Source organism: Dermochelys coriacea, chromosome 11, assembly GCF_009764565.3.
Source record: "Dermochelys coriacea isolate rDerCor1 chromosome 11, rDerCor1.pri.v4, whole genome shotgun sequence".
Lineage (NCBI taxonomy): Eukaryota > Metazoa > Chordata > Testudines > Dermochelyidae > Dermochelys > Dermochelys coriacea.
The window spans coordinates 44784779-44806382 of record NC_050078.2 but is presented as its reverse complement, the minus strand read 5'-3'; the positions used below and the strand labels follow the sequence as shown (position 1 = coordinate 44806382).

Below are 21604 nucleotides of genomic sequence, written 5' to 3'. Positions count from 1 at the left end.
GTTCAAAAATGTCATAAACCAGATTGGAATCCCCTTTTCTATCATACATATTCGATACACATCTGTACTTGCAGAATTCATGCCAATCAGCTTCCATCTTCCTCACTAGTGACTTCCTCTTCTGGTACACAACTATATGGAAAGATTCAAGTTCTATGGCAGATTCCGTAGCTTCCTGTAGGGTCTTTGGTCTCCCTCACTGATCTTGATTTGCGAGCACAAGTCTAGCCGACTGTTTACAAATTGGTCCACTGCCAATATATCCAGTCCTCATTGGTATCTGGATATGCCAGTTACATAGGTGTCTGCAAGTCCTCTGCCAATTCAGATGAAGTCTCTTTTTTCCCTGTCCTTCTAGCCCTTAGCTGGAGCGTTGGCCAGCTCAAATTGATTGCTGGCCCCACACGTGTCAAGAGCTTCTACGAGGTCTGGATAACTCTTGTCTCTTTTCTGGGAGTAGATATCAGAGATGGACTATTCATGTTGGCTTCTAATCCATCCCCCCTTCCTCTTCCCAGACATTCATGTGGGTTTTGATGTTGAACTGAGCCAGATAAGCCTCCCTGGGAGTTTTCCCCTGAAAGATAGTGGGGTTTTATATCACATGAATTGAGACAATCCAACTCTCCCCTTTAGGCCTCTGTGGGTTACAAATTGAGAAGAAAAGTACTAGCTCATAATTTCTCTCCTTGAAAACTAGATCCCACCTCTAGCACCAGTACTGACTCTTTTCGACCTGAGTGACTAGCAAAAATTCACAATCTGGTGGGTTGTTTCAGTTAGGAGGAGAAATAGATGATGGAGACAGGTATTTCTTTGATGCAATCCTGTTTATTTACAAAGACTGTACAAAGTCCTGTTTCCTTGTGCACAGGAGGAGTCAAACAACAGGATATTTTCTTTGCTCACAGTTCCCAGCCTATGTCAGGCAGCAGCACTCAGCCCCAAATCTCTCCCTAGGCTTTTTCTCAGGGTCAAGTTACCAGTGGGGATAGTGTCTTGTTCCAAAGTCCTGGACAGGAACACAAATCTTCCCAGGATATTAAATCTGCTTACTGAGAACAACAACAAAAAAAGTACCATTATTTCCCCTTAGAATTGAGGAAGGCAGAGCTCAAGGCTGAGGGGGAAAGGAAAAGATACAAGCTTGTCAGGAATCTTAGCAAACATATGCTTTCAAGAAGAATTTCTCAAATCTGCTCTTAGAAATGGTCATGCCCTTGCTGTCTTTGGAACTCTCTCTTCCCTACTTAGGAAGAACCCAGGTTAAAGTCCAGAAATGAGTTTCCACTTGCAAGAATGTTTATGAATACTCTCATGGGATTAGAGAGTGCTCCCCTGCAGAGGCGATTGGGGATTCCAGCTTCAAACCATCCAACACTCTGCAATCAGGTGGCATTGCCTAAATGGCTTGATGGAATGCCGAATTAGAGAGAATTAATTAGAATGAATCCAAGACTACCAAATAATTTGCCACAAGACACCACTGCACCTCTCAAGAAAACTAATACAAATTTGTGATGAGTAGATCAGAGTTTGTTTACATTAAAAGGAATAAATGACTAAACTCAGAGTTAGTGGGTATGCTGGTTTGGATTATTTATACACAGCATATGAAAATGTACTCTGCATTGTCTGTATCAAAATCCCAGCCCTCAGGCCAAATCAGAGCAATGGCCCAATACAGCGTATCACCTTTTTGTTGGAGCTGCTTTAGGACTCCATCTCTGAGCAGCTGCCAAACTGAAGTGGCAGGAATGATATTGGCCCCCCCATTCATTAATGTGCAGGTGAGGTGGTGTCAAATCATAGAAATGTAGGGGTGGAAGGAACCTCAAGTCTGTCCTCCTACACTGAGGCAGGACCAAGTATACCTAGACCACCCTGACAGGTGTTTGTCCAACCTGTTCTTAAAAACCACCAATGAAGGGAATTCCACAAATTGGGCAATATGTTCCAGAACTTAACTATCCTTATAGTTAGAAAGCTTTGCCTAATATCCAACCTAAATCTCCCTTGCTGCAGGTTAAGCCCATTACTTCTTGTCCTACTTTCAGTGGACATGAAGAACAACTGATCACAGTCCTCTTTATAACAGCCCTTAATATATTTGAAGGCTGTTATCAGTTCCCCCCTTAGCCTTCTTTTCTCAGGAGTAAACATGCCCAGTTTTTTTTTTTAACCTTTCCTCCTAGATCAGATTACCTAAACCTTTTATCATTTTTGTTGCTCTTCTCTGGACACTCTCCAGTTTTTCCACATCTTTCTTAAAGTGTGGTGTCCAAAACTTGACACAACACTCCAGCTGAGGCCTTACTAATGCTGAGTACAGCAAAACAATTACCTCCCTTCTCTTACATACAACACTTCTATTAATACACTCCAGAATTATATTTGCTTTTTTCACCATGTCCAATTGTTGACTCATATTCAATTTCTGATCCATGATAATCCCCCGACCTTTTTCTGCAGTACTACTACCTAGCCAGTTATCCCCCATTTTGTATTTGTGCGTTTGATGTTTCCTTCCTAAGTGTAGTAGTTTGTACTGCGTTACCGAATTTCATTTTGTTGATTTCAGACCAATTCTTCAATTATCATGGTCATTTTGAATTCTAATCCTATCCTCCAGAATGCTTGACAGCAAGCTGGGAGGGGTTGCAATTTTATAAGCATATTCTCCACTCCAATATCCAAGTCATTAATGAAAATATTCACTGGTACCAGGCCCAGGACAGATCTGGGACCTCACTAGATATGTCTTCCCAGTTTGACAGTGAACCATTGATAGGCCCAGTCACAAGCCAACTGAAGTGAGTTTGAATACATTCCCATTAATATAAAATGGGGCCAGGATGGGGCCCAAAACTTCTACCGAAATAAATATGAGCAGGATTGGGACCACAGTTATCCACAATAAAACTTTATTTTTTGCAGCAATAGAACTTATATTTTTTTAAATATATCTGGCACATGAGTTTTCAAGGAGATGATTTGTAACAGCCCATTTTTGAAATAGAAGGAGACAAAGAAATGTTAGACTGAAAACACCATTTTGAATCAGGGTTGTTTGTTTCTGTTACGTTTAAAAAACTTCTGTTTTGGAGTTACAGGTTCTGAAAACACTCTTCATTGTGTTAGAGTAAATTTATAAAGGAAGCTGATTGCAATCTCAAGTAGGGAGATGGGGTCAACTTTCCATAATTGTGAGAATTAATTACTTTTTGTGTCCTGAGCATGGGATATACAGTTTTTATATTTTATAAACCAAAGTATTTAAATAAATAAAATTAGGAGGAAAAGAGGTTGAATTAACATGTGATCAGATTGCTTAATCAATTAATGCTTAGAGCTCTAGGCCAATAGGATTGGGCAGTTTAAAGAGAGTCACACACTCATCACACGAATGATAACTGTCAGGACTGAAAACAGCATCAGTCCTTTACTTCATAAACAACTTCTACTCCTGAAGTGCTGCATGGATTCCACAATTGTTAAGATTGGTCTCAAAAGAGAAAATGGAATTAAAAATAAACACACACAGTTGGACTAAAATCTGATTAAAATGTCAAAATGTTTTTTGAACATGGACTTGGAGTTAAATAGAAAAGAGACTCAGATTCTCCATTCTCAAAAGCTGAAGATTTCAAGTACTAAGAACTGTAGCTAAGAAACTGTTGCCAGTTTCTCCACATCTCTGTGTGCATGATGTAAGTCCTGACGGGTTGTGTTTTCTGAAGTACTGCTGGGACTTACTGTGACTTCCCAGGAAAGATTTTTAAGTTATGCCAAAGCATACTCTGAAAAGTCTTTCATCCAATTGATCCTCTGAAGCTTTATTCTTTGCTGGAGTCTTTGTATCACAGTCCATGTATAAACAGTAATAATTCCAGAATTGAATTTATTTGATTCCTAGTCATGGCAGTCCCTAGATTAAAATAAGGTAAAAGATGACTGTAGGGTGCTGGCTTATTCCCAGCCCATGAGGGACCCACTGCCACACTCAGCAATTCTTTTCCAGACAGTTTTATTTCACAAAAATAAGCAAAACCCAACAAACAGTTCCTCAGCCCATCTGGGCTATAGCTCTTTTGTCTCTCTCAATTCCTCCTGCTTTGGGGCCTACTGCAACATTCTCCTATGCTCTCTCAACTAAGCACAGCTCTCCCTAGAAACCCTTTTCTCCCTGCAGGTTTCCAATGCCTGCCATCTTAAGGGACTATCAGCCAGTCCCAGGGAACTTTTTGTTGCTTCTTCTCCCACTACCCAGGTCTCCAGGCTTTCAGCCTGTTTTCCTGTTCCCAAGGAGCAGGCACTGGGAACCCCAGCCATCGCTGCCTGCCTGCTTCTTTCCTGACTGAATGACTCTCAGACCAGACCATCCTCCCTTCCTCTGGTACCTTCTCTCATAGCCAAACTGGAGATCCCCTGACCTGTCACAGATGCACTGGCGTCATCCCTCTTAAAGGGCTACTGCTGCCCTGGGACAATGATTAACAGCTGATAAGCAAAGTTTATCACCTAAGGTTCCAATCCTACAGACACACATTTGGTTAACTTTAAGCAAGAGGGTGGTTCCATTCACATTGTTAACGTTAATTATATGCATATATGCAGGATAGTACCCTAACTACTTAATATTTGTACTGAAAATAATCACTAGGAAACAAATGAACTTGTAATGTACAATAATTGTAACAAAAGGGAGAGCTCATACAATTTCCAATAAAAAATCTAGCAGATCTACAAACTGGTAGTTTGACATATCACAAGCTGTTGTCAGGTCAAGACTAAAATATTCTTTCAGTGCACATGATCCTTTCTCCAACACACCTAAAGGTCTATTTGTAAAAGTGGGATGTTGTTTTTAGGGTGTGATGCCAGCTCATTGGTTTGGCTTGTATAGTCAACACAGATGTGGATTTTTAGAGTTTTGCAAGTTAAAAATTTCAAAGCACATAATACATCAAAATAAAATAGCTCATAGTCTAAACAAAAACAAATAATAGAGCTTTACTTTTCTTAGGGAAGCATCCACAATAAAAATCTCTGAGGGCTCTATTACTTCGTACACACCCAGGAGAGTAGAGAAGGAACAGTTCCTCCATTCCACTGTGTGGAAGTAATACAGCTATACCTACCCCATGCCCAGGGTCTGCAAAGAAAAGGCTACTTACATCCTCCCCTAACTTTCACACCTTCATAAATGCCAGGTACAATGTGACTCTAAATGATTTACATATGAAATTCTTGAAGGGATTTATGAACATTAACTAATATAGCATCATGATCCTTGAGATGTAAGTATAAGATATGCAGAATCCCATCAACCAATGTTGAAATGCAGCTGGCCCTGGGGTGGAATGAGTGCAAAGCAATGATACAAACATTTAGAGCTGGATGTGAAGAATGTTTTATTCAAATGAAACTGCAGGAAGGATTTAGAAAAGCCTTCACTAGAATTTGGCCAATACTTGGTGCAGTTTATGGCTGTGTCCAGTCGACAACAGGGACTTGCTCACATTATAATGCAGGCCTGGGCTGTTTCCTGGCTGAGTGAACATCAGGAAAGAATTTTTAAAGAGGAACCAGTCCAAGGTTACCAGACTCCCTAACTCACCTCACTGTTGCAGAGGTCAGCAAGGGTGCAACAATATGATGATGTGAACGAATAAACAGAGGAACCCCAAGAACTTTTTGCTTTCTAGAGGGATGGGACAAATTGGTTCTCAAAGGCATGCCAGCATCTATGGTCTTTCTAGGGCTGTGATTCTCAGAAAACTGCAGAAATATATGCTGGATCAGATCTTTAGTTTTAATTTACCAAGTGTTCAGCAGACCCACAATAGAGAACTTGGAGTAGCAGAACTATCCAATCTCTCTCCGATACTTTAGATGTGGAAACCCAGTATAATAGCAATGAGTATGTTTTGGGGAAGACATCTTCTTGTATAGCAACAGCCATTGATCTCCTGCATCGTGCTGTAGAGAAGGCAGAGTCCACCTCTAAATGAAGAGAGTGTATATTTGGAATGTAAAAGTTTTTCAAAATTAGTAGCTTTGACAATAGACAATGCAACTTAAAATACAAGCAGTAAAAGGAAAAAAAAACCCTAATGTACAAACATAGAAAAGGAAAACCACAAAAGATATGAACCACCTAGAGAATATTAACATTGTATAATATTAATAATAGGTGGCACAGATACATGCCTAACTGCCAATGGGACCTAAATAGCTTTGAAGTTGTAGGCCTAAGTGTCTACATCACATCACAAGCAGCATCGTTCCAAGTGGCTGCTTCATTGGCAGACTCATCTGAGAGGCCAAGTATGGAACAATTCTCTCCTCCTTTACAGATGTGAGCAGGGATACATTGTGAGTGAATTTACCCCCTTGCAACTGTTAAATTTGTCCATTAAGGGGTGAGATTTACAGTTTCAGTAAAGCAAATGGTTTAGCCCACTGTTGGAAATAAGATACTGGGCTAGATGGACAACCAGTCTGCTCTGGCATAGCAACCATATGCTTGTTCAGCCACTAACAACATACCTGTCATGAATAAAACAGAGGATTTCTTTCTCTAGCACTGTCAAGCAGACAGCTTTCACCAACACTATACTACTATTATTAGAAAAGAAACATATTGTTTACAATAGGGTAATATAGAGATAACATACAAGAGATAACAATGGCAGCTCCCTTTTGAAGAATGCTGGTCTCATCTGAAAAAGCTCCCAACAATTTAGACAGCAGCTTGCTCTTTCAGCTGAAAACACAGGAAATGTAGCAGCACAAATGGGTGAACTACTTGACTTTCCAAAATATTTGTGAGATAATTAATCTATACCACTTTTCCTTGTTTGATAGCAGGCTAGCTTACTGCTCCATTACATGCACTGATATCCCTATAGAAAAGACAGACATTTTCAAATGAGTGAGACCAAAAAAAAGTAATTTAATTTGTCTTGAACACATTCTTTGTATGTTGCCAAAAATGATTGTCGCTCTTTGTGTGCAACGTTCCTCAGCACTAAGTATAGGCATGAAAACCGAATGCGAGGATGAGGAAAGGAAGTGTCGGACTCCAAGGAGGGTTGAGGGAAGAAGAGCTACTGCAGACATCCTGAATGACTGGGAGTAAAAAGAATTGCACTGGTATTCTTTAGGTTCATATGCTTTGAGAGCTGGGATGGCCAACCTGTGACTCTGGAGCCACATGTGGCTGTTCAGAAGACAATATGCAGCTCCCGCTAGGAGGCAATTCTGGGGAAAAAATGGTGGGTGCTCAGGAACCATTGGCAGCCCTCCCCTCCTTTCCCTTTCCCATGTCTCCTGCCTGCTGTGATAAGCTGTTTTGCAGCATTCAGGAGGCTCTGGGGGGGAAGGGCGGAGGAGTAAGTATCTGGCGTGCAGCCCCCCTCCCTCCCCTAGCACCTCCCACCCACCACAATTAGTTGTTTCCCAGTGTTGAGGAGGCTCTGTGGGGAGAAAGGAGGAGAGAGGACATGGTGCACAGCCTCACCCCTCCCTCCCCCAGCACCTCCTCCTCCCTCCCTGTGCTTCCTGCCCGCTGTTTTGCAATTGTAAGCGGGGGAATAGTCCTGCTCTTGTGGGGAACTTTCCTGGCTTCTGCACTACCCTGGTGAAGTGCGCTATCGAAAGGATCTGAGTCCTCGCTCCCACTTCCTTTACCCAGTGGCCTCCTTGCCCTTGAGGACTCCCCTTCCACTCTTCTGTCTGGCAGAGTCCTCGTAACCCCAACAAGGCTGGGCCCAGGATTCCTGGGGGGCTCAACCCCCAACCCTGCTGTGGTCACTTAGGACAGGGGCTAGGGTGTCACCACTCCAGGGTACACTCTCTGCACTGGGCACTTCTCTGACCCACTGACCATTACATACAAGTTAAAGCAAATGCAAGTTATTTAATCAACAATTAATTTTAAAAAGAATAAGGAAAAATGGGAAAGGTTAAAGGAAACACACCAGCCCGCTCTGTGGCAGGGAACATCACAAACAGTGTCTCTGGAATGTCAGGGCAGTTCACAGTCTGTTCCTTGGAAGTCCCAGGCCTTCTTCTCAGGCCTGGCTGTGCTGCAGGGATGCTGTGGGTTGGACACTTGCTCTGGTGGTGGCCACACGCTCTCAGGCTCTAAGTGATAGGACCCTTCTTCCCAGTGTCGCCCCCGCCCTGTCGGGGTTATGATCCAAGCCTGGCCTGCAGAACCTCTTGGCTGAGGCGTCTCCCTGTGCTGGGCCCGCTGCCCAGGGTCCCACTAGGTTTCCCCAGCTGCTCACCACACCCAGCTCCAGACTGCTCCAGCCCCAGCTGCACCGCTCTGTCTCAGCACTGTTGCTGCTCTGCCTCCAGCTCCCTGGGCTGCTTCTTTGGCCCCTCTGCCTCTAGTTGCTGCAGCTCTGCTCCCAGGACAGGTCTGCTCTGCAGGCTGCTTCTGTGACTCTGCTCCCAGCACTGACCTGCTTCGTGGGCTGCTTTTCTGGGCCCTCTGGCTCTGGTTGCTGTAGCTCTCCTCCTATGGCAAGTCTTCTCTCTCTGGGCTGTGCCTCTAGCTTTGGGGCTGCAGCTCTGCTCCCATGACAGGGTCTGCTCTCTCTGGGCTGCTTTTCTGTTCCCTCTGGATCTGGCACAGCTCTGCTCCCCAGCTTAGCTTGGACCCCTACTTTCTCCTTAGCTCGGCCCCACTCTGTCTGACCCAGGCAAATCCAGCTCACACAGAGGAGGACGGGACCTCCCTGGCCTCCTGACTCCCTGATTAGCCTGCTCGCCCTGTCATTCAGGCTGACTTGGAGCATTGGCCTCCCCCCATTGTTCCTGGGGGCTGTCAGTCTCATGGTCCTGATTCCCCATCGACCCTTCCCCCTTTTTAGTACTGGGAGCTAGCCAACCAAAACACCCCCACTGAATGTTAGTAAGGGGGCAACAGTCCCCTTACACAATGTGCAGGAGGCTCGGCGTGGGAGAGGGGAGGAGCGAGGACACAGCTCACTCAGGGGAGGAAAGAGGCAGGGCGGAGGTGGGGGTTGGGGCTTGGGACATAGCCAGGGGTCCAGCATAAGACACCATAAAGGGGCCTGATTTTCAGGGAGTGAGTGCTCAGCACTTTCTGAAAATCTAGTTAAGCACCCCAAAATTGGGACACCCAATATCACTTAGTCATTTGAACAAAATCTTCTCTTGGTTCCCTGCCCAGAAGAGTTTAGTCTATATATGTAGCTGTGTGGATCTTTAAAATCACTAAAATAAGATCAACACATCCCACATCTTTTCAGTGCTCTCTCTCGCCTCATTAGTACAGTATCATAAATGATTTCTCTTTAAAATCATCATTGTAATAAAATGGTTGTAATGATTAATTGGTCTTATCCTGTTTGAAAAACAAAACATATTTGAAATGAGGGCAGATCATTGTACAAAGCCCTGAATACCTGCACTGTTAAAGATGGTACAACATAAGATCTGCCTCTAAAAGTGCTATCAGTCTGTTTGTACTAAAATGTCCAGTAGAGGTACTACCATTCGGTCAACCTGGACAGTCTTTCTGCTTCATTTCTTTATTCTCTAATTCCTTGTCCATTAGCAAATTATCTCTGTTTCACTTTACTTCCTGTCAGGAGGTAGTACTGTTCTCTTTAGTAGCCATCTTTAATGCTAATCTATAGATTTGGCCAGCAGAGGGTCCTCAGATACCAGGGGTGCCAGCATTCTTTCCCTGGAGACTTTAGTATGCTTGCCCCATGATGCAGTTAGTCTCCAGTGACCTTGGGAATGATTGCCACAAGGTTTCTCTCATATAGGGGTGGCCAACCTGAGCCTGAGAAAGAGCCAGAATTTACCAATGTACAATGCCAAAGACCCACAATAATATGTAATGATATATGCGTTCACACATAATCATTATATAAGTTGATAATGTATATTTATTATACATTATAAATGTAATAGTTAACGATAATAACAACTTAATCTTTTACTTAGTGGGACTTCTGGCAATCTTTGTTTTCAATCATTCCCTTGAAGTTTGGTTTGTGTTCAGTTGTGCTCACATGCAGCTGTTCTTTTAAGTGGCTGTCTGTCAAAACGGATCAGTGCTTGGATTTAATGTCTGAGTGTTGAGAAAACAGACTCACAAAGATAGGGTCGAAGCAAACATCGAGATTAATTTAGGGCTGCACTTCTGATGTTGGGGTATTTATTCTTTGGTACAGATTTCTAGAAAGTAAGGGTCCCTTCTGTCTTCTCAACAGATTTCAGTCTGTCATCTTCCAAAAGTTCTGTTATTTCCATTTAGGATGTTGCTTCATCAGTGACTAAAGGGGGCTTCAGACAATCGGCTTCAGCACTAAAAGGGTCAATCAGAAATTGGATTTGAAGTCTTTTCTGCTGTAAATCTTGGAATCTTTCCTCAAAACTGTCCTTAAGATCTCTAATCATGCTCACATACCTAATTGTGCTCCATTTTAGGGGTTCTGCTGCTTCTTCTTTTGATCTGGCTTGAAGTTGTCATATTGAGGGAAAGTGTGTCAGCTCCCTCTCAAGCATTTGTCTGTGAAACAACTGCAGTTTGTTCATGAACGCAAATACAGCTTGCACTAGATCAGACAGCAACCGGAATTTTCCTTGTAAGTCCATGTTTAGTTTATCCAAATGTAGCAGCGTGTCTGCAAGAAATGCCAAGTCAAGAACCCATCCAGGATCAGAGTGTATTCTGTGCTTCTCCTCCATAAACAATTTTACCGGTTCCAGAAGCTCAAAAAATGGGAAATAACTTTACCTCTCGAGAGTCATCAAACTTCACAGTGAAATGGCAAATCGTCAGGGGAGTCGTCTTCATCCAGTTCTTCAATTAGATTTTGAAATTGTCTCTGATTGAGTGCATTTGAGAGAATGAATTTCATATTGTGCAAGACAGGTTTCATGACGTGATCAAATTTGAGATTTTTAGATACCAGTTGCTCCCGATGAATAATACAGTGAAATGTCCAAAATTCGGGAAAGCTCTCGTCAGACTTACAAAGCCCTACTAATCCATTCGCAGATCCCCACATAGACGAAGCCCATCCATTGCAATGGCAGTGAGCTTCGTAAAGGCAAGTGGCTTTTCACAACTACCAACATCAGCGCTTCCTTTAGATCTCATCCATGAGTTCTGTCCTTTAGTGACATGATATTGAGGAGTTCTTCTCTTACAACACAGTCATCAGACACAAGTGTGGACAAATACCAATAATAAGGTTTATCCTGTGCACGGCATGACTCATCCAAGGTGATGCTCAAATACTCACACTGCTGAAGTTGTGAGTCCAGTTGCAATTCGATGTCACTGTTCAGGTCGGAGATTCTGTATTCTACTGTGTGGCGTGAAAGTTGCAGGCCAGAAATTTTCTTCTCTAGATTCTCGTTCTATGGTGACAGGATTGAAATCACATCAGTGAGACACATTTTTATAGGTTCTCCTTCAGAGTAGGGCTTTTTCACATGGGCTATGTGCCAAGCCACATAATAGGAGGCTAATGTTACAGTCTGCAATCAGTTGGCAAATCTGGTGAAGAACTGGGCTTCTACAGCTGTTTGTTTTTTCAAAGTTTTCAGTTTCAAAGTGCGGAGTTCAGAACCTTGTGGGAATTCTTGATCCATAGGTGCATGGCTAGAAATGAAATGATACTGCAAGTTTGAAGATTTGAACTGAGAGATACACGTCTGGCAAAGAAAACACATGGCCTTACCATTTACATTCAACGAAAAAGTACTTATTCTACCACTCCTGTTGGAAGCCTCGATTTTCATCTGTGTATTTTCTTTTCTGTTTGCACTTGCCTTCCATTGCTAGATGGTGTAAGAAAATTGTTGATTAAAAATTTCCACACCAGCTAGTCACCGTGTGCTTTATTTAAAGAGACACTGGTCATTTAAAAAAAATCTTCATCTCTATTTTCATCTGTATGATAAAATGTCGTGCACATTTACAGTGCTGTATAACAAGAACTACAGCCACATATACCTCTGCCTATCACAAAAGATTGTATTAGGCCACAAACATACTAAAATGCATGGATTTGGGAGAGCATGAAAACTGATGTACACAATATTCCTGGTTATATAAGCAAATATGCAGATTACTAGATCAGACTAAGGAGAGACAATTGCTTGCTAAAATCCAAAGATTTGGTCAACCCCCACTCCTTGCCACAAAAGTAAAGTAAAATTTAAGTGAACATGCTCTAGCCCTTTTCATATGCTGAACAACCCATATGCTGAACAATCCTAGGAAAGAGGTATTGCATCCATCATCCAGCCCTCCATGTGGTACTCAGACTTCCCTATAAGAGAAGCCTTATTGAAAGTGCAGCAGTCCCACTCTGGATTTGACTGCTTCAGCAGAAATTTCTATGATCCAAGAGCAGGAATTCAGCGACCCAGCACTTTCCTTCAATAGGAAGCTCCTTTTATCCATCTTTACATAATCAACTCAAAGGTGTTTGTTTACAAGGTTGCTTCTAAACATGTTCATTATTAGGGAATGAAATCAATAAAGTTATTTGCCTCACAATTCTGTTTCCTTGATGATATCCACACTCCTTGGTTTAGTGCCTCTCACATTAGTCATTGAAAAATACCATTAGCTCTTAAGAACCTGTAGGTAGGTCTGAGGCCTGTTCCTTTCCATGTATGCTCTAAACTCGAGTTCTTCCGCTGCAGGAAGTTACTTTTTGACTGCAGGCAGTGAAGAAGCTCTCCAACCGTTCTAATCACCACAACTTTAGCTCCAACTGTAGTGACCCATGAGGGGCTAGACTTGCTTTTTCTGTTGAGTCCCAACTTCCACTCAGTCCTATTTTGTATACTGAGTGCAAAGAGACTCCAAGCCCTGTGGGATAGGGCAAGACTTTTCATATGGGTCAGCAGTAGCGAAGCCCAGTGGTCTTCTAGGTACATGGAATGCTGACTTGTGAAGAGTCCCCTCCAAATGAACCATCTACCCAGGTAAGGCTTATTGAGACATCACCCCTTCCTCTGCAAATGATCCAGGTATTTTTCTCTAGGATCAATGCCTTTTCTAGCACCAAGTTCAGCTCCAGCACTGCACTCTTCAGGAGTCAGTGGAGTACAGAGGACATTTTCCTGCAGATGCCTATGCATTGAGGAGCCCCCCCTTCCCCACCGATATGCTCTAATACCAAGGCGGACCAGCAAGCTCCATGATGCTGAGGAGATGCCAAGCACCCTCATTTAGCATAGCACTCAAGGGGAGTAGGCAGCAGGCTCTGGTGCTCTCTACTGGTGCAAATGTCTCATGTGGTAGCATGAGCTGAGGCTGCACCCCAGAGTTTGGGACTGATCTGTTCATCTGTCTCAACGTTAGTGAGGAAATGGTGAGAACCTCCATAGACAGTATCTTTAAAGATACATAGTTTAAGTCCCACTCAACAAGCTGTGATTCTGTGAGATCTTACAAGCTAAACAAGGCTGGATAGCAACTTGGAAAAAATGTGAGAAGTCACAGACAAGTTTTGTGATATGAAACCATATGAACACGTCACCTGCTAAGAACTGTAGTGCTGTATTTGTGACCCTGGCTTCCAAAAGCAGCAAAGCACAGCTCTTCCGTTACCAAGCAGATGGCTGACTGCTCCTGGTAACAGAAAATAAAACCCAAGCAGAGGCTTCTTAGCTAACAGCTTATAGTTCTGCAGCTGGGCATGCTGAGAGGAAAGACAGCTTTGTTCAAAAACCTCTAGTAATTTAAAATTCAAAGCCTAGGGGTTTTTTTGTACTCAGGGAAGGATCTCCCTCCCTTAGGGACAACTCTCTTTAAGTAGTAAATACAAACAAGGCCACTGGTAACGGTAATATGTGTCCTAGAGATGAGTTTTGCCTCCCTCCGAAGAAATGAGAGAGGATACTGGGCTGTAACAAACAAACTTAAAATCTTGAACTCCGTAACATTAAAACGCCTCAGAATATTACATTCTATGAAAAAGGGGCAAGAATCAACAACTGTCTTGAAGTTACAGCTCTGAGTCCCAGTCTCATTGTGTCAGGGTCAAGGTCCATGCAGCTGGGTGGGAATTTAGCAGGAGTCTCTAGTAGAGAGAGCCTCCTTGGGAATTTTGGGTTTATTTCTAGGTTTTCTGCAGCAGTTAGAACAAAACTAGTATGGTTTCTGGCCATTTTGCCTCCATGAAACTCAACAATCTCAAAGCACAAAACTAGAGATTTCACTGTCCACCACTCCCTGTTTTAGCTTCTTCTCAGAAATCTGCTTTTGGCTTCTATGGGCTCTAAAAGGCCTAGCTATAGGGTGATCAAATAGCAAGTGTGAAAAAGCAGGATCGGGTGGGGGGTAATAGTTTATATATAAGAAAAAGCACAGAATATCGGGAATGTCCCTTTAAAAGCGGGACATCTAGTCATCCTACCTAGTTAGGTTCTCCTGCATTTGCTTCCCTCAACTCAGGAAGGGTCTTCCAGATGGAAGTCTGAATATCTGGTCTGGAACTAGGATTTTACCCCTACGACCAATCCCTCTGGATCAGCAGGACCACCCTTTATTTAAGGGGAACGCTGAGATAGGGCACGTCAATCAAACAGCTACAAAGGGATACAGCCAAAGTAGAAATCGCATTTGTCTAAATTTCTTTCCTACCTTAGTTACAAGTATCACCCTGAGATTACTATAGTTAAGGAGCTCAGAGAAAAACAGTTTCCTGCTCTTTCAATGTCTTTATTTGGTGCACTGGACAGCACTTTTTGTGTAATAGTTTTACTGTTTCCCCAATACAATCATTCAGCTTTTCCTGTGTGGGCGGGCCTTTCATATGACAACATAGGAAAGAATGTTAAAAAAATGAAATGTGATTGCAAAACTACAAAAACTGACAGGGGAGCTTAAAGCCAGGTATAGTTACTGAAGGAGCATTGAAACACTTCTTTGAAACTGCCCAGATTTCAAGCTGACAGTGCCCCTTTAAACAAGCTTTTTGCATTATATAAACACTATTTGCAATGTGTTGTGCAAAGAGTGCTTGCACTTTTGCTCTCTACTAAACCAAAAGATAATACAATATGTGTCTTACCTTCTGAAGACAAATATTTTGCTGTTCTGTATACAAAATCTCCTAGTGCATTTGGGGGAACAAACTTAAAATAAAACCTACTTCAATCCAATTCGCACATGAATCTGGAATTACAGTTCTATACAATAGTTCTTATTACCTGGACAAAGAATACTTTAGAATACTACTATTTATTGGTTAGACCATTCAGAAAAAGTTATATAAACTGTATGAACATAACATACACTATATATATCATGTATTTTAGTCATAAAGGGTGAAATTCAGGGGTGACAAACAATGGTCTAATTTACACATTCAGAAATTGATGTGAGCTAGGAAATACTAAGGGGATGGAATTATGAGGTTGTGACAGATAAAGCAACTAGCCAGATTTGTATGTACGAGGAAGCGAGAGAGGGCCTGCTTCTGTCATCAGCCTCCTGTTAGTTGCTTTCTACAACCCTGTCCTCTTAGCTCTGCATTTGTTACATGAACACATGCTTACACTGCCTCCTGCCCTTTCTCTATGGCTCCCTTCTACAAAGTTTCCTCCTCTACCTGTTTCCTTTGTGACCCTTCTCCCTCTCACATTTGGGCCTGTTCCAGGTATCAAAGGGGAGCATGGAAGAAGTCTGCTATTTTTAGACCACTTGATCATATCTATTCAAATCCCTCCCTCAACACTTATATCACAGCTTTTCCATAATTCCCCCCTGTGACAGTTTATGCCCCTAGGTCAGGGCAGCGTGGACTAACCGCCAGAGTCTATCAAGTAGCCCTTAGGTGCGGGGCAGCAGGGCCTAGTGGCCAGAGTCTATTGGGGTGGGGAGCCCACCAAGGGGTGTGGTGGCCTCAGTAAGGGGGTCCAGGCCCACCCAACTCCACCGGGCCCTGACCCAGGGCCCTAACAGTGGCGTAGCAACTTGCCACTGACTCAGCGGGGGGGTCCTACCAAAACACGCTGAGGTTTCCTGGGTGGGAGGTACCATTCCATCACCTTCCCTGGGTCACTTCCTACCAGTGTCTGCGTTGGGTTCTCCCATGAGATTTCGGATTCTCTGTGGTCATCTGGGCCCATCGCCTCCTGTGGCTCCTACAGTCGCCGGAGTTCAAGCGGACCCGGGAGGCTCTGATTCCTGGTGTAGTCAGGTGCTGTGGCTGGCCCTTTATACTGGCTTCCCTTTATACTGCTAGAGCATTTGGAGCATGCCCAGTCCTGCCGGGGAGGCGGGACTTCCACTGTCAATAATATGGACTTAACCCTGTCTGGGCTAGTGCAATGTAAGCAGACTCCGTCACACCCCCAAAGAAAGAAACTGAAATTAATAAAATAAAGAGTTAAGTATTTATAAAGTGGGACTTACAAGAAATATGCAAAACAAAACAGCTTCTATTGATCTGTTCTCCATGCAGATCAATACATTCATGCATTCCCACAGGAAGAGCAATCCATCCCAGTCCTTATTGCTCTTGCCACACAGATGTGCTATTGTTTTTGTTGTATTTTCAATCCAGTTTAGATTGTAAAATCCACAGAAGCTCTCTTCTTTCTTTAGCGCAGAGTCTCTCTTCTTTCATTCCTGTGCTAGAACTATGTTCTAGCTACAGTTGCCCCCAAGGGAGCCATCTGCTAGCCAAGAATAGCCAGACTGCAGTGCACTAAAATAATGTCTCATAGACTCATAGAATTTAAGGTCAGAAGGGACCATTATGATCATCTAGTCTGACCTCCTGCACAATGCAGGCCATAGAATCTCACCCACCCACTCCTGTAACAAACCCCTGACCTAAGTCTGAGCTATTGAAGTCCTCAACTCAAGGTTTAAAGACTTCAAGATGCAAAGAATCCTGCAGCAAGTGACCCGTGCCCCACGCTGCAGGGGAAGGCAAAAAACTCCCAGGGCCTCTGCCAATCTGCCCGGGGAGGAAAATTCCTTCCCGACTCCAAATATAGCAATCAGCTAAAGCCTGAGCACGTGGGTAAGACAGCCAGATGACATCACACTGGGAGGGACTGCAAGCCCTTTGGAGGACAGGATTAGAATTCAAAATGATCTTGACAAATTGAAGAATTAGACTGAAATCAATAAGATGAAAGTCAGTAAAGACAAGTATAAAGTACTGCATTAGGAAGGAAAAAAAATACAAAATGGAGAATACTACTGCCCAGCTAGTTACTACAGAAAAGGATCTGGGGGTTATAGAGTAGCACAGACTGAATGAGTCAACATTGTGATGCTGTTGCATACAAGACAAATGTCATTCACGGATGTATTAACTGGAGTATTGTATGTACGTCACAGGAGATAAATGTTCTGCTGTACTTGGCACTGGTGAGGTCTCAGCTGGATTACTGTGTCCAATGTGTATGAAAGTGTATTCTCTTTATCATGAAAGTGTTAAATAATTGCACTCAAAAACAAAATAATGAAAATCTTTAGAGCCTACAAGTTCACTCAGTCCTACTTCTTGTTCAGCCAATTGCTAAGACAAACAAGTTTGTTTACATTTATGGGAGATAATGCTGCCCACTTATTATTTGCAATGTCACCTGAAAGTGAGAACAGGCGTTCGCATGGCACTTTTGTAGCTGGCATTGCAAGGTATTTATGTGCCAGATATGCTAAATATTTGTATGCCCTTCATGCTTCGGCCACCATTCCAGAGGACATGCTTCCATGCTGATGTCTCTCATTAAAAAAATAATGCATTAATTAAATTTGTGACTGAACTCCTTGGGGGAGAGTTGTATGTACCTGCTTTCTGACATGTATTTCATATTATAGCAGTCTTGGATGATGACACAGCACATGTTGTTCATTTTAAGAACACTTTCACTGCAGATCTGACAACATGCAAAGAAGTTACCACTGTGAAATTTCTAAAGATACAGCACTCGACCCAAGGTTTCAGAATCTGAAGCACCTTCCAAAATCTGAGAGGGATGAGGTGTGGAGCATGCTTTCAGAAGTCTTAAAAGAGCAACACTCTGATGTGGAAACTACAGAACCTGAACCACCAAAAAAGAAAATCAACTGTCTGCTGGTGGCATCTGACTCAAATGATGAAAATGAACATGCATCGGTCCGTACTGCTTTGGATCGTTATTGAGCAGAACCTGTCATCAGCATGGACACGTCCTCTGGACTGGGGGTTGAAGCATGAAGGGACATATGAGTCTTTATTGCATCTGGCATGTAAATATCTTGCAAAGCTGGAAACAACAGTGCCATGCAAATGCCTGTTCTGACTTTCAGGTGCCATTGTAAACAAGAAGCAGGCATTATCTCCCGCAAATGTGAACACACTTGTTTCTCTGAGTGATTGGCTGAACAAGAAATAGGACTGAGTGGACTTGTAGGTGCTACAGTTTTACATTGTTTTGTTTTTGAATGAAGGTATTTTTGTACATAATTCTGCATTTGTAAGTTCAACTTTCATGATTAAGAGATTGCATTACAGTACTTCTAATGGGGGAATTGAAAAATACAATTTCTTTTGTTTTTTACAGTGCAAATATTTGTAATCAAAAATATAAAGTGAGCACTGTACACTTTGTATTCTGTGTTGTAATTGATTTTAATATATTTGAAAATATAGAAAAATCCAAAAATATTTAAATAAATGGTATTCTACTATTATTTAACAGCACAATTAATCACACGATTAATACTTTTAATCACACAATTAATCGTGGTTAATTTTTTTAATCACTTGACAACCTTAGTTCTTGACAAATCTATGTTGGGTGTTACTTATCACCTTATTATCCTCTACATTTGAACAAACTGATTGCTTAATAATTTGTTCCAGTAACTTTCTGTTGATGTTCAGCTGATTGGTTTATAATACCCAAGGTCCTCCTTTTTTCCCCTTGTTGAAAATAGGTACTATTTCTTCTCTAGTCCTATAGGACATTCTCTATCAGTTCTTGCAGATAATCACTAATGGTTCACAAAAAGAAAAGGAGTACTTGTGGCACCTTAGAGACTAACAAATTTATTTGAGCATAAGCTTTCGTGAGCTACAGCTCACTTCATCGGATGATCCGATGAAGTGAGCTGTAGCTCACGAAAGCTTATGCTCAAATAAATTTGTTAGTCTCTAAGGTGCCACAAGTACTCCTTTTCTTTTTGTGAATACAGACTAACACGGCTGCTACTCTGAAACCTGTCACTAATGATTCAGAGATTGCTTTGGTTTTATACATGTATTGTAGTGAAGTCAGATATCTACCCTCTCCTCTTATTCATACACAGCGGAAAGTATTTATTCAGTCATATTTTTATCTGAACAAGCAACAATTATATTGGAAATAAACCAAGAAATACTTGTCATCAGCGGAAATCAGTGTAGTTTGCCAATAGATTAATACTGCATGAACAAGTATTAGGTAAAGCTTTAACTCAAACCTTTATGACACATAACAGCACTCTAGAAAGATAAGCAGCCCCTTATGGGACTCATCAACAGCAGTAATAAGAGGGCATCCATCCCTTTATAAAATAGCTTAACTTGGCCCACTCACAAGAGTTTCAGAATAAATTGGCTGCTGAAGAAAAGAACATAAAAGAAGTTGGCAACCTAAAATATTTAAAGAGCTCAGGACCCTCAGAGGACCAATGCAGGCTGCTGGAGTGGAATTGACTGAGCAGTATCTAAAATTGAACAGGTTCCTGTAGGCCAAAATTGGACATGGATGAGGCCTCATTTCTTGGGAGCCACAATTAGGGAGGTAAATGGAGCAGCATGCTAGAAACAGAATGTCTGTACTAGCTAAGATAAGGGTTCCCTTTACAAAGATAAGGGTTCTCCTTTACAATGGACAAGATAACAATGGATAAGATAAGCCTGGAATGTAAGACAAGGTAATGAGTAAGGCATGGATGGATAGTGCATGGACAGAGCATGCTCTACAGGGATGGGTTCTTACAAAGTGACCAAGCCAATCCCAATACTTGTGATGCAATGTATAGGAAATGCAATGTAATGTGTAATTGTATATAAATAAAGAGGTTTGCTGTGTAACTTTGGATCTTTGGTATGCCCTGGACCCACTCCCTACACTTGAGCCTCATCAACTCAATTATAGTTTGACTCTATGCCAATAAAGAAACCTCAGTGACAAGTCTGGAGTTGAGCTGAGTTCTTAGGAACCAAATGGAAAATGTCTCAGAGGTTACTGAGTGGATAAGGTCTCAGAAGCCACTGCAACAGCCTTTTTGTGAAAAAATAAAGTGGACAACTATTTGGCATAGCAACTTAGAGCAAAAAAAAAAAAATCCTCCAAGAACCATCAAACCTGAGGATGGATCCCTGACTCAGGAGCAAATCACTTGAACTGAGATTAGGGAATCAGACCTTTCTATGTATTTCTTCAGAGAACATATAGTTGAAATCTTTTTAGGTACATGTATCCTATGGCTATAATTGTGAGAGCAACCCTTTTTTAAAATTACTCCCAATGCCCCTTTTCTGAGCCAAGTTCAGGGCACGCAGAACTACACAACTCTCATTGACTGCAGTGAGAATTGTGCTTGCTCACAGTGGGTTGAATTTTATCCTGGATGTCTTACTGAACTAAATCTTACAATATGGTTGTACAAACACAGCCTTATTTGAAAGATATTATTATATATTATAGTAAGCCCTCAGAAAAGTAAGAGTATGACAGAGTACAGAAGCACCCTGGCTAATGACTAGCCATTGAGGATTTTTAATGCTGAAACAATTCCAATCAGCTCTGCTTTTTCCCTAGGTAGTGCTTAGGCAATCCATTCAGTACCTTCCATCTAAACCCACGCTAGTAACAGACCAATCAATACTGATTTGGTGTTATGCCAACAATGATTATTCTAACACTGTCTCAAAAGCTCCAAATTCAATGCAAGGGGTTCCCCATTTCTGAATATAGCTCATACTGTACATAGGTGTTTTAAATCATATTATTATTTTTATAACAGTCCCATCAGCGAGGTGAAATAAAATTATTTGTTCTTTTCTCCGGAAGGATTAATGATATGCTTCCTTTTCTACTGCACTGAAAAGCTTAGAATCTAAAAGATCATATGTAAGCATTTCACAGAGCCCTTGAGAGGGCTTTTAGATGGTAGGTGAAAGCATACATGTTGGTCCCTGAACCTTCCTTTCTTGCAGTCATTACCCTTGTGTCAAAATACAATCCTTGTTCCCAATCCCTGAAACATTGTCACTCAAATGAAAAATTGTGGATTTTTCCGTGACATCACTGTTCTACTGTTACTTTGATTGCTGCTTGTTACTAGCCTTATGTTCCAGTGCATAAATCACTGGTTCTGCTTCAGGTTTTCTCTTCTTTTTGAATTTGCACAGTGATTGTATTTGGAATTGATTCAAACCAATTAACTCAAATATTTTTTGCTAGTGCCTGATATTTAAGCTGAGCTGGGCGTGTGGGTCTGGATTCAGGACTAAAACAAAATGCCTTATTTATCAGTTTGTCACTTGTTATATTTGTCATAGTAGATTACAGAAAGTGCTATATGTAC

The 21604-nt window shown here is 41.9% G+C and overlaps 1 protein-coding gene across 2 annotated transcripts in view; it reads right to left on the bottom strand.

Moving 5' to 3' along the window:
• The window catches only part of AGPS (alkylglycerone phosphate synthase), a 159501-nt gene extending 142694 nt beyond the window's left edge, over nucleotides 1-16807 (bottom strand). Inside the window, exon 1 of one of the 2 annotated variants that reach the window (XM_043505391.1) lies at nucleotides 16096-16807. In XM_043505391.1, coding sequence (XP_043361326.1) covers nucleotides 16096-16145 — 50 coding nt within the window. In that variant the 5' untranslated portion in view covers nucleotides 16146-16807. The remainder of the gene's footprint in view (nucleotides 1-16095) is intronic. The other variant, XM_043505392.1, reaches the window with a different exon arrangement.
• Nucleotides 16808-21604: the final 4797 nt, after the last annotated feature.